Source organism: Ictidomys tridecemlineatus, chromosome 4 (genome assembly GCF_052094955.1).
Source record: "Ictidomys tridecemlineatus isolate mIctTri1 chromosome 4, mIctTri1.hap1, whole genome shotgun sequence".
Lineage (NCBI taxonomy): Eukaryota > Metazoa > Chordata > Mammalia > Rodentia > Sciuridae > Ictidomys > Ictidomys tridecemlineatus.
The window spans coordinates 129,671,413-129,683,121 of NC_135480.1; the positions used below are offsets into that span (position 1 = coordinate 129,671,413).

Sequence of the window (11,709 nt, forward strand, 5' to 3'; positions counted from 1 at the left end):
CCCTTTACTCCCAAGGCACCATTTTTTTTCTTTCAAGGAACTAATCTAAAATGTAATGAAATAGAATGTAAGGAGGGTGTACAAGGGCAAGGTCAGGTCTGTCCAGCTCACTAGGAATGAGCACCATGCCTAGAACTTAATAAGTGATCCATATTTATTTTAAATAAATAAATGTAAATTTTATGGAAATCCATCCTCATTTTTAATCTCTTCAATGCTGCTAATTTTAAGAGTTTAAGAGAATAATCCAGATAGGTACATCTTTCTCTATTAAGAGCTCACTACTTCTATTTGTTTGTTTTAAATTATTCATATTTAAGCTATACAAAATGATGTTATATAATGGTGGAATGGCTAAATCAAATGATTTAACATGTATTACATCATATACTTATTTTTTGAGGTGAGAATACTTAAAATCTAATCTCTAAGTAATTTCTTATTCATAATGGTGCTTTCTTGTAACCATTTCTGGTTAAGCTTATTTTTCTAAAATATGTTATAAGCCTTCTACAATAACAATTATGTTGATCACAGTTGAATATATACTTGATAATTGTTCTTAATTATGAATATTATTTACAATTTTGTTATCTATCCATTTTAGCTCATTACAGATTTTTGACACGTTAACCTTTTTCCTTAGCCGATTTTCCTTTTAATCTACATATATTTAGGAATTAATTGCATTCTTCATAAACTTATATGTTAAATTAAGAGTTAATAGGGCTTTGAATGAAAGTCTAAGGAGCAAAGTGCATGGTTTTAAAATGTAATGTTATGTTAGCATTCTTCTTTTATGTTCTATGCAGATTTCTTTTTTAAAAAAAATTTAATTGTTGATGGTCCTTTATTTTATTCCATTTATTTATATGTGGTGCTGACAATCGAACCCAGTGTCTCACACATGCTAGGCAAGCACTCTACCACTGAGCCACAACCCCATCCCCTATGCAGATTTCTTGATGCTTGAAGGAATCTGACGTCTGATTATCTAGGAAGAGAGATGCTAATAGTATATATTCATACCCTTAAGAACCAAAGCATTTAAATAGAACACAAAATACATAATAAATTGAACTGAATATTAACAAAGTATCTATCAAATCTCAGTAATTAGTTTTACTTATTTACACAATAAGAAAAGTTAAATCTCTAGGAAGTAACAGATATGTAGTAAAGAAAAGAGAAGTAGCAAAAAATCCTTTATAGTTTGCCCAAATGTTATATATTGGCCTACATTGACAATACATGTTTTACTCTAATTAGCACTTGAGTGTATCTTCTTTATCAAATGACCTTTGCAAAGAGAATATCCAAATCTCCAAGTTTTAGCATTGTTAACTTTCTGTTGCTGTGACACTGTGGTCACTGGCCTTGCTGCTTTGGGGCTGATAAGGCAGGATACCAGCACAGGGAGCACAAGGCAAACCCCTCACATCATGGCAGCTGGGGACAGAGAGGGGCCAGGTCCCAATACCACCTTCAAGGGCACACTTCCAGTGATCTAACTTTCTGCTACTAGGTTCCACCTTTTAAAGTTTCCACCACTTGCTAGTAATGCTAACTTCTGGGGACCCAGTCTCCAAAAGTTGAGCCTTTGGGACATTTAAGATCCAAATTAAAATATCATCCTCTACTTCTGAGGCACAATTTTAAAGTATTTTAGTAAAATAGAATGATAGGAATATCCTTTACTTCCTGCTATGAATCCTGGATGGACTGTTGGCTTGTCATTCTGCTGCACCTTTTTGCACCTTATGAAGGAGAACTGTATTTCTGGTTGAAACAGTTACCCTCCTGTCAGCAGCTGGGGTAGAGTAAGCTTGTCTGACTTGCTAGGCAGCTGTCATTCTCACCTACTCATCTTCTACAGGATCTCCCAAATCTATGTCATTGCATGAAATGGATGGCCTTCTAAGAGGAGGGCTCTCTTTCAGCCAAGTGACTCTGAGAAACTGCATTTCCCCATTAGATCTTGAATAAACTAATTCCAGATAGTGAAAGCCTTTAAGTACCAAATACTGGTACTCTGAAGCCTAAGAGAAGGGAGATACCTTTAGTTCGACTTCTGGAGCAAAATTAACTGGAGGTCATGTCCAGAGTGGCAGTTTGATCTCAGTGTCATTTTCTTGGTAAGTATAAATTACTTCTAGTTCTTTTCTTTACTTCAAGAAACAAAAACATAGAAGATGATTAACTAATTCATGTAACAAATTTATTGAGCCCTACAATGAGCAGACTGCTTTAAACACTGGGTATACAGCAATGAACAACACAGATAAATACATCCTGAGTGTACATTTCAGAGGAGCAAGACAGAAAACAAAACCCACAAGGAAAGAATTAACTTTGCAATATGGTAAAGAGGACAATAGTGTGCCACAGGGAGATAGTAATGTTGGAAGGGTTATTTTAAATCTGATGTGCAGGGCATCTCATGCGATGAGTAAAGAACTGAGGAGAGGGAAGGAGGGACCCTCTACACAGGTACAACAGTAAAATAAGGGCTCTAATTGGGAGATTTCTTGTTCATATTTAGAATGTTATGCATCTATATGTGTGGGTGTATGTATCCTTAATAAATTTACATAATTCCATTTTTAAAGAGCTAGCTATCTACTCTCATCTACTTAAGTGTGTCTTAGCATTTTTTCCAGACCCACTGACAGGTCTTCTTCCTTCTCAGGTGATGGCATCAAGTTTTAAGTTGCACATATGCTGCATGTCTCAACCAGCTCCTCACTGATGGACTGGGCTGAGCCAAGTTCATGGTCCACCTGCAGGCATTCCTTGTCCATTTCTTTCTTGTTTTTAACTTCTACATGAGTTTCAGGTTTCAGGAAAATGGAACTTAATTCTTACATTCTTAACCTTTCACTTCCTAACTGAAAGGAGACCTTGCGTGGCTTGAAGTCTTCTTACTGAGTCAAAGGAGATCAAGGAAGAATGCTGGCCACGGTTGAAAAATAAATGGCTTTAGAGCTTAAGAAGATCATGAAACAGCTGGCATGAGGATAAAGAGTTATACACATTAGCAGGAAATGTGTATGATTATGTAGCACAGATATTCTCATCCTTTTTTAAATGGCAAGACCATTCTTAGGTAAAAATCACAATGATGTCCCACAAGGGCAATCAGGTGAGGCTGTTCAAGACCAGATTCTGCCCTAAGGCTCTAACACCTAGGTGGAACCTGGCCAACAAGGACTGGTGGGCGGGGAAGGAAGGGACTGTGGGCACACCTTTCTCAGATGCTCAGAACCCTTTGTGACTACCAGGCTCTGTGATGCAGGCCTGAGGTTATAGTCAAGCCCAGGCACCCTCAGGGCTCAGATGCCTCAGGCAACCGAGCGATTCAGATGATGGAGAATATTCTCTCTTTTCTGGAAAGCAACATTCAGCCATGGCTGAACCATGTTTTAGATTATTTGGATACAGTCCCCAGCAGCATCTTTATGACTGGGGTGGTATTGCTCCTTCTGCACCTGTGCTACCTGGTATTCAAAGTGTTTTTCTCGACACACTCGAAAAAACCCAACATCCCAAAGGTAGGGACCCCAAACAGGGGTTGTTCTTGTGGCTTCCCATTTCCCTTCTCACATTAGTAAATGAGTTGGGTTGGATCAGAGAGACATGTGAGGTGGGAAGTGGGAATAGAGGATAAAACTTCACTCTTACTGAAGCTCACAGACTATTTTAGGGTCTCAGTGAAGGGTTCCAGGAGAAAATGCCAAAAAGTAATCTGGTCCTGATTGACATCCTTACTTATGGTGGGTTCTCAGAAGAAGTGTCTCTCCAGACACTTGATCCTGAGTGCCATTCCCATGTCACCTATCCTTCATCAAACCTCCTTCATGTTGGGAGGACATGAAGGAGGTTTGATGAAGGATAGGTGACATGTCCTAATAAGGACAGCAGTGCTGACCTCTGAAGGCCTCTGAACAGAGCCTGGAGGCTGAGATCTGTCCCCAGAACATAGGGTCCTGTGAGGGAGGCAGATGTGACTGTTGGCTCCAGGTTCTATAATCTCCTTCAGCAGAGGACTTCTGATTGAGAATGTCAGAATGTGCAGCTCACAAGTAAAATGCTCTCTTAAGCTTTCTAAAGAAGGAAAAATGAAAATTCTATTACCTTAAAAAAGTTAAAAGAAGGAAGAAATCTCCATTAATTAAGTGTCGAGTAACAATAATTGTGGAGAAGATATAGCTGAGTTTCATAGAAATAGGAGAATTGAAGTGAGTTCCAGGCCCTGATTCAATTATTTTTGTTCTCAGCAAAAGAAGAGACTCAAGAAGAGAAGAAGAGAAACATTCAAAGGTATGTTTCTTCTTTTTTGACCTGAACACTCTAAAGGTGACCCTTCATTCCCCTTCCATGAGGCCTCAGGTCCAAGACCTCTGAGGATGTGAGTTTTTAGCCACAGTCTCTCTCAGGAAACAGAGCCTCAGAGGAGAGAGACAGTGGTACCTTACACAATCCTCAGGGTCCCTACTGTGCTCACCCTGGTAATAAGTAGTGATGGACATGGGCAATGGGTGCGGCTTAATAAGTGACTATGTGACCTTGAAGAATGACTACAGGTTGCTTTGAAGTCAGAACTTCTTTTTCCTGACATTGTGCAATGTACTTTTATTTCTTGGGTGATCAGACCCATCTCTGAGGAAATTGCTGAATTCAATGCTTATATCTACTGGTTCAGAGTCTCTAATGGGATTAACTATGTGAAGAACTTAATTACTGAAGCCACACACATAAATGCATTCTTAATGATTATTGCTCCAGTTGGACTTTGTCTCTGGATATTAATAAGCTTTTCCTATAAAGGGATCCCTGTGTGATCACTGTGTACAAACATTCCTTATGTATAACCCACGAGAATGAGCCAGAGAGAAACACAGGAGTTGAAGAAGCTGTTTTCTGTTTTCATTTCTAGTCCCTGTCTCACATGTTCTATGCATTCCCCAGGGATTCAGTACAGCATGGCCTTCTCACAGGGAGGGGGAGCCCTAGCAACAGGTATGTGAGTAAAGGCCTTGGGAAGTGCTAAAGAGTGTGTTGTGAGTTGAAGGATATGGGCAATGTGAAGGGGGTAGGAGGTTTCACTCACAGGACTGCAGACCTCCTTTTCCTGTATGGTCCTTGTTACAGCTTTGTACTTTGTGTCCCTTACAGCCCCCTGGGCCAACATCAGGATAGAGACAACTTGCAGCAACTGTTACGTCCAGACAACCTCTGTAAGATGTTTAATGAGGTCAGTCATCTGCTATCTCTGGCACCCTTGGAAGATGTTGCAAGTATTCAGACACCTTTGGATTCCACAGGTTATGTGAGAAAATCATCACCTTCTAAATTCCCTGCTCTCTCCTCAGTCCCAGGAGGGGGTCTATTGCCAGCCTCTCTGTTGAAGCTTTCTCCACCTTCCTCATTCTCTCTTCCCCCTATCAAGGTCATGCCCTCAGCTGACCTTCTCTCACCTTCCCCATTGAGTGACTCTCTGCCACCAGAGCCTCTTCCTCCCTTGGACTCCAAGGCCACAGAAGACCCTTTACCACCCCCATCACTTTCCCTCCCCCCTCCCCCACCACATCCCACTCAGGAAACAGACAGGCTTCTACCAAAAGATGCCACTCTGCCTGTGGTGAGCAGTCCTGCTGGCTTGTCCACTTCTGTTCCAGTGGGAGGCATGGACCATTCCAGATCAGAGGTTCCTGCCAAGAATGTGCTGTCTTCCAATTTGGCACAAGATAGTGTAAAACAGCAATTTCTTGCCTTCCGTTCTGAGAACTTATCTGGGGGAGACACTGTAGCCTACTGTGTGGAGACTCCTAACATCTGGTTTCTGCCCCCTCCTGTCCTGACATGCCTGGAGAGACAAATCAAAAAGAGGGGTGATGTCCTCAAGTGGAAAGAAAAGGAAAAGAAAGAAGAATCTTTTCCTAAACAACATCAGCCAAATTACCAAGGATTTACTTCAGAGAAAAGGTCAGAGTCAGTTGCTGATCAGCAGGACATGGCCATCTCTCTTCTTTCATGGATAAGGGGACTGCTGATCCACCTGTGGTTCCTCTGATTTGAGCTTTGAGGACCATTTACAGAAAAACTACACCCAGCTTTTCTATGGTGCCCCATCTCTACACCTCAAGTCCCTCAGCCCTAGTGTACCAGCTTTAGGTGATTATTCCTCAGCCTTTGTCTGCTTCAATACAGCATCCAATGACTCCACAGCCCACAAATCCACAGTCCTTCTCTATACCCCACCTGTTTTCTTGCCTTCCAGCCAACCTCATTTCTTGCCCAAGACCTCTTCCCAACCTCAGCCCCAACATCTCTCTCCTGAACATGCCCAGACCCAGCTTAAGCCTCAGTCCCCACTCCCAATTCTGTCACCTCCTAAAAACCAGTTTACGATCTGTGGAGTGTGTGATCTTGGAACCCAGAATGAGGCACTATTTCTGGTGCCATCTGAAATTCATGACCTCGAATACAATGTGTTACAAAAAACACAGGAACACAGGAAACTCTGTGGGGTTTACCCTCTGTGGTCCACAAATCCCAGGAGGACATTTGTCCTCCAGCTTCCAACATTGTGTTGGTTAACCCATCCTCCAAAGCTCATGCTGCAATCTCCATCCTTCCTGGAAATTATCCCCTCTCAGATGATGTTCAGAAGAAACTAGACCACCACCTTCGAAAGAGGTGTATGCAACACTTGTGGGGCCTTCCCCGCAGAGTCTGTGCATCCCTGTCACTGATGCATCTTCTGGAAAAAATTCCTGAGACCTCTGAGTCAACGAGCAGTCGTGGCCTCTCAAGAAAGTCTTTGGGTAAGAGTCAGAACACCAAAGATATAAATAAGGTGGGCTTGAGCCAACCCAGAAACCTTCATGAACTGAGCTCAGGAATGCTTCCTCTAAAGATGGGAGTGAGGAAGGCACAGAGAGATGGTACCAAGATTGAGCAAAATCGTCATGTGCTGAGTGACCAACATAATGTTCTGGGGTCTTTCTCAAGGAAGGACCTAGAATGTCACTTGCAGAGTCCATCAGGTGGAACTCCAAGTACCTCAATGGTGAATCCAATTCAGAAACAATTTGAAAATGCTTTGAACTCTCACCTGAGCAAGAAGTTTCAGGAAATCAATGAGGGTCAGATTCCTGACACTGTGAATAGATCATGACATTCTATCAAGTTGGCATTGCCTGTAAGTGAGAAATCCACCAGACAAACGAGTCACAAACCTTTGGCACCAACCAGGACAGACAGCTCTGTCAGTACTACCCAGGCTATTTCCTTCCTTGATGCTGGCAAGAAGAGGATGATGGAAGACCACATTACACTGTTTCATAAGAGGTTGATATGGCCTTCCCAACAGGGTTCAGGAATCCCTAGAGATCTTTAACGAAAAAGATTCACATCACTCCTTTTCTCACTCCAAGTTTCCTTTTTCTGCCACCTGCATTTCTTGGGTGGATTCTAAACAGAACATGTCCAAGACCCATGGAGGAAGATCTAATGCTTTTCAAGGAGACAAAGAGAAAACCAAAAATGCAATTTAAAGTCTAGATCGTCCTCTCCTTGCCACCTCAATCGTGGTCAAGAAAGAACAGGCGATCCTGACACAAACAGTTTGTGAGATCAAGCATGAGCATGTAGAGGACCTTCACAGAATAAAGGATGGCAAACCATCTGTTCTGCCCCAGACACAGAGCATTATAGGCAAAACTTATCAGAAACCACCTGTAGCAGCCAATAGATGCAGCCCAAAGCTGCCCATGAGGCTAGCTGGGGTTGGACCTCAGGAAATAGGACCTAAGAGACTGAGTTCCAGCTACAGTGTAGCAAGGCGTCAGGGAGAAATCCAGGGAGACATTGAAGGCACAGGAGCTCTATGCTTGTCAGTCACAACCTCCAACTGTCTTGACAACCAGAAAGCCAGAAAGCTCCCTAGTGTCAGATGTCTATACTCCTGAAAATTCCTCAAAAATGTCAGTTGTTAGAGACTCTGAATTGTCACACCTTAACAATTCATTATTTGATGAGTTAAGGGCTAAAACGAAGGGGGAACCTAGCCAGAAACAAGGCCATAGCAATGGCATACCCCTTGTTTCAAATAGCTTGACTTTCAAGACCTTCCTTAAACATTACCAGGGTGCTGCCTGCAAGAACATGGCAGTTTCCCAGGTCCTGCATGTCCACCTGGACAACACACAGACTAGCATGGAGCATGGGCAGGGGCCCTGGGTCCCTAATCTTGACTTCCACAAAGACCAAGACAAGAACTGCCCAGCAACCGCTAAGAGAATGACCCCTCCAAGACCCAAAACACGCGAGCTTGGCAAGGAGGGGATGCAGGGTTGGGCACATGCCAACCCAGGAGGAGGAGCCACCACCCTCAAGACAGGACATTAGAGCAGACATTGGGAGCAAGTCCTGCTCAGCCCAGTCACTGAAGGGACCAGCTCCTCCTGAAAGCCTCAGAAACCCGGTGAAGAACGTTTTTCAATGGCTTTATCCTAATATAAAAGGCAAAAGGCAAGAATGTTCCCAGGAAAAGGGCAGCTCCTCAACTCTCCTGTGCAGGGCAGAGGCCTAGTCCAAAGGAGTGCTGCCTTTATTGGGAATACTGACAACCACAGAATCATGAGAGACAGTGAAAAGGTCCTGGGAGAGAAACGTGGGCACCAGCATGGAATCAATGTCACCTGCCCCCAAGAGCCACATTTGTCCCCCCAAGAAGTCTGGGAAAACTCAGCCCAAGGCAGGACTTCAGGTCCAGGCTGAGTCTGTCCAGGTGCATCCTTTCAATTACAAAGCTCCTTGTTCTAAAGTAACAAGGGTGAAGTTCTGTAGCCAAGAATCAGGCCTTGCTGGTCAGAGTTGTCTTAAAAGGAACAAACTGATTCCCCAAAAGCAATTCCCGCGCATGCCCCACAGGGATCCCAAGTCTCATCCAAGTCTCATCTGTGGGTATCAAGTGAGTTAGGTGCCTGTGCCTGCCTGTGCACCTTCTGAAGTCACTGTGTTGGGAGATCTTTCCCTACTATTTAAAGAGAAAATTCTTATCCAATGATTTCTCCTAATGATTATTCCTGATTGTTCCTAATAAATTTTCTTACAAGAGTTGTGTGTTTTCTGTGTACTGTGTTAGGTGCATGGGTTTTAGTAACCTATCGGTTGTGCTTTTGGAAGAGAAAAGTTAAGCTCTTATTTTTTGCCTTCATTGGCTTCTGTAAGGTGACAAGTTCCCTAGAGCTTCTTTTGAAGAGCTAAGACCTGTTCTTGAATTTCTCCAATTTCACAAGGAGGAGGTGGCTGTTTCCAACCTCTTAGTTTAGCCTTAATGGTATTGTCTGGAAGCCCACACCTTCTCCCCTCATGGATTGGCAGTAAGGCAGATAAGGCTTGTACACCAGAAAAGAGAATCGAAGACAGGTATATTTTTAAAGAATAGAGTGGCTTAGTCATTTTTTAAGTTGTCACTGACCAGGCTGTCACCGTGGGTGAACCTCTTCTGGGGACATTTGTGGGCATTGCTGCAGTGGATGCAAGGCCAGCTGGTAGAGAGACTGGGAGGAACACGACCAGTGAAACTCCACATCATGTTCAACCACAAGAATATGATCCTACTTAGAATATGTTATATTCCATGTGGGTACAATATGTCAAAATGCATTTTATTGTCATGCATATCTAAAAATAAAGTCTGGAAAGAGGGGAGGTGCTGCTTTCCAACCTGTCATGTGGGCATGTTAATGTGTTTCAGAAGCATACTATGACTGTTGTAGGGACAGATGAAGCTGGACACTGAGGAATAGCAGGAAGCAGATTTTTTGGCGGTAGCCAGATTCAAAATGGGGGCTTTTTGCCTCCATGAAATCACCCTCTTAACCCGAAGTTCAGAAAGTTTCAGAACTTTATATCCACTGAAGTGGAGAGGCTCAGAGGCTCACAATCTGTAGAAATTCACATAAAAGCAGCTTTTTCACTGTTCTGGGCACCCAATTCAGGCCAAGGACTTTCTCTATGAAAATCAGTGTCTGGGAAAGGGAGAGTTTTTCTCCCTTTTCCTTCATCAGCTGGTTTTCAAAGATTTCTCCACTGTTCTTTGAAATGCAACCGCCTCTGTGAATGCCTTGGGTTAGTCCTTTAACTCACTCTGCTTCAGCAAACATCTCCTACCTGAAGACACTGTTGTAGAAATTCTTGCTGATAGTCTAAGAACATTTATGCCAAGCAGAATTTTTGAGAGTCTCTGGAGAAGCTTAATTAAGATATTCAGAGGGAGTGCAGGAGGGGGTGTGTTGAGAGCCACAGCCAAGTGGCCCCAGCAAACTTCCAGCTGAATGGTTCACCATGGCTCCAGCAAACTTCCAGCTGCCAGCTGATTGGCCCCTCTGCCGTGATGCTCAATGGGCTGTTTCCCCGCCCTTTCAGACCACGGAGCTGCTCATTGGGGGACTCTTTTGACTCCGCCCATGTGATCCAGCCCATCTGCCTCAAGAGTGGGAGGAGTGGGGGGTTGAGAGGCTCACCAGAAGCTGGTGGTGGCAGTTGGGCTCTGAGGGAATATCTCCTGTGGTGCGGCATGTGTGTTCTAAAAATAAAGTTCGTTTCTGCATGGAAAAAAAGTCCCCCAATGAGCATCACCACAGAGGAGCCAATCAGCTGGAAGCTAGAAGTTTGCTGTGGCCACTGTGAGCCAATCATCAACTTGATTGACAATCATTCTGCTTGATAAGTGGCTCCTGAATTGTGCCCAGCCAGACTGTGGCAGGGGTGCCACTATATGACCTTGCTATTGAAGTTCCCTTATGGGAAAATCCCTAAGGCAAATGGTTCCCCTCCCTGGCTTATTTTTTTCAGGCTTCCTGGACTGATGGCTTTGTAGAGCAAAAGGATCTCAGCTGTCCCTGCCTGCAACTGTCAAGTTGTACTAATGTCAGGGTAAAATAAAGCCGAAAGTAAGGAAAAGATGTCTTAGGATGAGTGGGAAAGTAAGAAAAACATGCACACAGAGAGTGAAGAATGACTTCGTTGGTGCAAGAGGAGTTCATGCCCCTTCATCCCCACATCCTGCCCTGTCATGTTCCTCCATTTTCCAGTGTTATCCCAATAGCACTTCCCTGAGGTTCTTTAGGGGACTGCAGAGCTCACAGGCAAAAATATATATAGGGCTGTTTTTTGAACACGAAGTATCTGTAGGGCTGATGTCAAGCATGTCATTCCTCACTTTAGGGAAGGTGCCCTTGGTCCTTTCCTTTCACTGATGCTTGTTGACAACATGCAAGATCTTAACCTTAGTGTGTACAGGTCACCTATTAGGACAGTGGTGCCCCCTTTGACCTTCATTAGTTTGATGGAGTTTGGTAAATCTTCCCAGGTCACCTGCAGTTCCTGATCCACTGGTGAGTCCTACACTATTCACTAGCATTATAGCTATTTAGAGGCTCACTATGATCCTCCATGTAATATTTTTATTGCTCAAGATTTTGTAAATACCTAGATTTAAAGTAGTTTACTGGAGGAAGGCAACTTCCCTTGTTGTTCAATTTTAGGGTGTTTCCTAAAGGGAATCTGAAGTAATTTCTCCAGAAAATTCATGCATGCTGGGTGTGAAAATAAAAACAAAACATGTCTACTAAAGCCCTTCACTCTACCATCCTATCTCATCTAGAATTATGCCATTGACCCTTCAGTGTCCAAATC

The 11,709-nt window shown here is 43.3% G+C and overlaps 1 protein-coding gene across 1 annotated transcript in view; it reads left to right on the forward strand.

The window, feature by feature from the left end:
- Nucleotides 1-9,123, forward strand: part of LOC144377246 (spermatogenesis-associated protein 31D3-like) — a 29,696-nt gene extending 20,573 nt beyond the window's left edge. Inside the window, exons 4-5 of the mRNA XM_078047426.1 lie at nucleotides 4,278-4,320; nucleotides 5,176-9,123. Coding sequence (XP_077903552.1) covers nucleotides 4,278-4,320; nucleotides 5,176-6,073 — 941 coding nt within the window. The 3' untranslated portion in view covers nucleotides 6,074-9,123. The remainder of the gene's footprint in view (nucleotides 1-4,277; nucleotides 4,321-5,175) is intronic.
- The last annotated feature ends 2,586 nt before the right edge of the window (nucleotides 9,124-11,709 follow it).